Source organism: Meleagris gallopavo, unplaced genomic scaffold, assembly GCF_000146605.3.
Source record: "Meleagris gallopavo isolate NT-WF06-2002-E0010 breed Aviagen turkey brand Nicholas breeding stock unplaced genomic scaffold, Turkey_5.1 ChrUn_random_7180001852080, whole genome shotgun sequence".
In the NCBI taxonomy this organism is placed as follows: Eukaryota; Metazoa; Chordata; class Aves; order Galliformes; family Phasianidae; genus Meleagris; species Meleagris gallopavo.
Genome location: NW_011118860.1, coordinates 1 through 2,144, shown reverse-complemented (window position 1 = coordinate 2,144; position 2,144 = coordinate 1). Strand labels below are relative to the sequence as shown.

The 2,144-nt window shown below is 68.2% G+C and overlaps 1 protein-coding gene across 1 annotated transcript; it reads left to right on the top strand.

Annotated features, from left to right (window-relative positions):
- The first annotated feature begins 660 nt into the window (after window positions 1-660).
- On the top strand, window positions 661-2,106 carry CARTPT (CART prepropeptide). Its single transcript, XM_003214071.4, has 3 exons — window positions 661-1,071; window positions 1,287-1,406; window positions 1,481-2,106. The coding sequence occupies exons 1-3, from the start codon at window positions 958-960 to the stop codon at window positions 1,586-1,588; spliced, it is 342 nt and encodes a 113-aa protein (XP_003214119.2). The 5' UTR covers window positions 661-957; the 3' UTR covers window positions 1,589-2,106.
- The last annotated feature ends 38 nt before the right edge of the window (window positions 2,107-2,144 follow it).

The window sequence follows — 2,144 nt, the reverse complement described above, 5'->3', positions numbered from 1 at the left end:
ACACAGGGGTGGGGGGCTTCGTCCCGGGGGGCGCTCCGTGCATTGAGGGGGGCGCCCCCCCTCCCCGCGCCTTTGGCGCCCCCTGGCGGCAGGAGATCCTGGCTGCGTCAGTCCTCCCGCAATACCCGCCAGCAAGGGGCGCCGGCGGCACGCGACGCTCTGCCCACCGCTCGTTGCTCCCGCGAAGCCCGTTGGGAAATGGAGGCGCGGCGCCCCGCCCCTTCCGCTTTGTGGGCGGTGTGGACTGCGTTACCCAGGGGGCACCGCGCGGAGAGGGGGCGGTGATTGGGGTCACGTGTGGAGCGGCCGAGCCGCGGGGAGCCGAGGGCTTCGGCTTAACCAGCGTGGGTCTCGAGGAGGGGGGCCGTGGGGTGGGACCTCCATCCGCTCCAGGGCTGCGGGCGGTGGGACCCCGCATCCCCAGGGGGGGATGGGGGACTTGGAGGGGTCCTGGCAGCTCAGCGCAGCCCCTCTGGGGGGCACACGGATGGGGGGTGAGGGGTCGGAGCCCTCCTGGGGCTGTCCGTCCATCTGTCCGTCCATCCCTGCAGCTTCTTTGGAATAAAAGCGGTTTGTGAGACATGTAGCAGCGCTGGGGGGGTCCTTCCTGCCTCCTCCCGCAGCCCCCGGGATGTGCAGCCTCCTCCCCCCCCGCCCCGCAGCCGTGTTTGCTCAGGGAATTGGCCTCGGGCTGCACACGGTGCTGACGTCCGTTCTGTGGCTCATACACATCCCAGGGGATGGCACTGCAGGGATGGCTCCCCTCGGTCACCGTAGAGGTTGTGTTGGGAGGGGGGACACCCAGACTATGAGTGGGGAGGGAGAGCCCCGCAGACGGGTTGTGCCTCCCTGCCTGCGTCAGTGGGTGTTTGCCCACCACCCACGGGCTGTTGGAGGGGGGGGGGAATAAAGGCAGCTGAGCCCCGCGACGGGGATGATGGATGCTGCAGTGGGAAGATGGGCACTGCGTGGCTCTGCCTGTTCTGCGCAGCCAGCGCCAGCCTCGTCCCGCTGGGCACTGGGGGGGAACAACGGCTGTGGGCAGCCCCACGTCGAGAGGAGCCGGAGCTGGTAGGGGGCTGAGGGGGGTCCCTGCTACGTGCACCCCTCGTTGGGGTGGCTGGGAAGTTCCCAGGGTTTTTAGGAGGGGGTCCCTGGTTGCTTTTCTGCGTTGGAGTCTGGGCGCTTTTTGGGGCTTATCTCAGCACTCGTGTTAGAAAAGGGATATCCAGTGAGATGCGGGAATTGGCAGCTTTCACCTGTTTGTTCTCTCTCTGCTCACGGAGCTCCTGCCCCGCGGGGTCGATGCCAGAGGTGCCGGCGTTGAGGCGCTGCAAGAGGTGCTGGAGAAGCTGCGGAGCCGGGAGCTGCCGCCGACGGCCAAGAAGCCGGGCAGGGTGCCCTCGGTAGGGCCGGGCGCTGGGGGCACCGGGCACTGGGGGGGCACCCAGGCCCTATGGTGACGGCTCCTGTCTCTCAGTGCCAGCTCGGGGAGCCTTGTGCTGTGCGGGTGGGGGCTCGCTTTGGAAAGCGCTGCAGCTGCCCCCCCGGCACCTCCTGCAACCTCTACATCCTGCGGTGCTCCTAAGGGCTGGGGACAACACGGATGCTGCCGTCTGCTGGGACGCTGCTGGCTCAGGCTGTGCCATGTGGCGTGGAATGGGAGCCACGGGCCCCGGCCCCCTCCCCACACGGAGACGCACTCCTCTCCCCCGATCTGAGTGCCTTCGCAAACCCCCGGGGGCCGCATTAAACCTCTTTGGACACGTGGCTGCCGCGTGCTTTGCTCTTTGGGGGTTTCTGTGATGCCACCTCGGCTGTGAGCGAGCCGTGGGGTGGAAACGGTGGGGATGTGATGGGGCCGTGCTCCATCCTCCAACAGATCGCGTTGCTCACGCTTTCACTGCACGGCACTGCGCAGCTCAGACTGCCCAGGGGCTGCAGCGCATCGCACAGCCCTGCACGGTGCCGTACGGCACAGCCCCGCACAGCTCTGCATCCAGCAGCCCTACGCAGCGCTCCGGCAGCTGCATCGCACTCCCCAGCTGTACCCCACACTTCATCTCCGCACTGCATCGCATCCACACCGCACGGCACTGCAGCGTAGCGCCGGACCCCACCCGGCGGCCCCACCCCGCCATCGC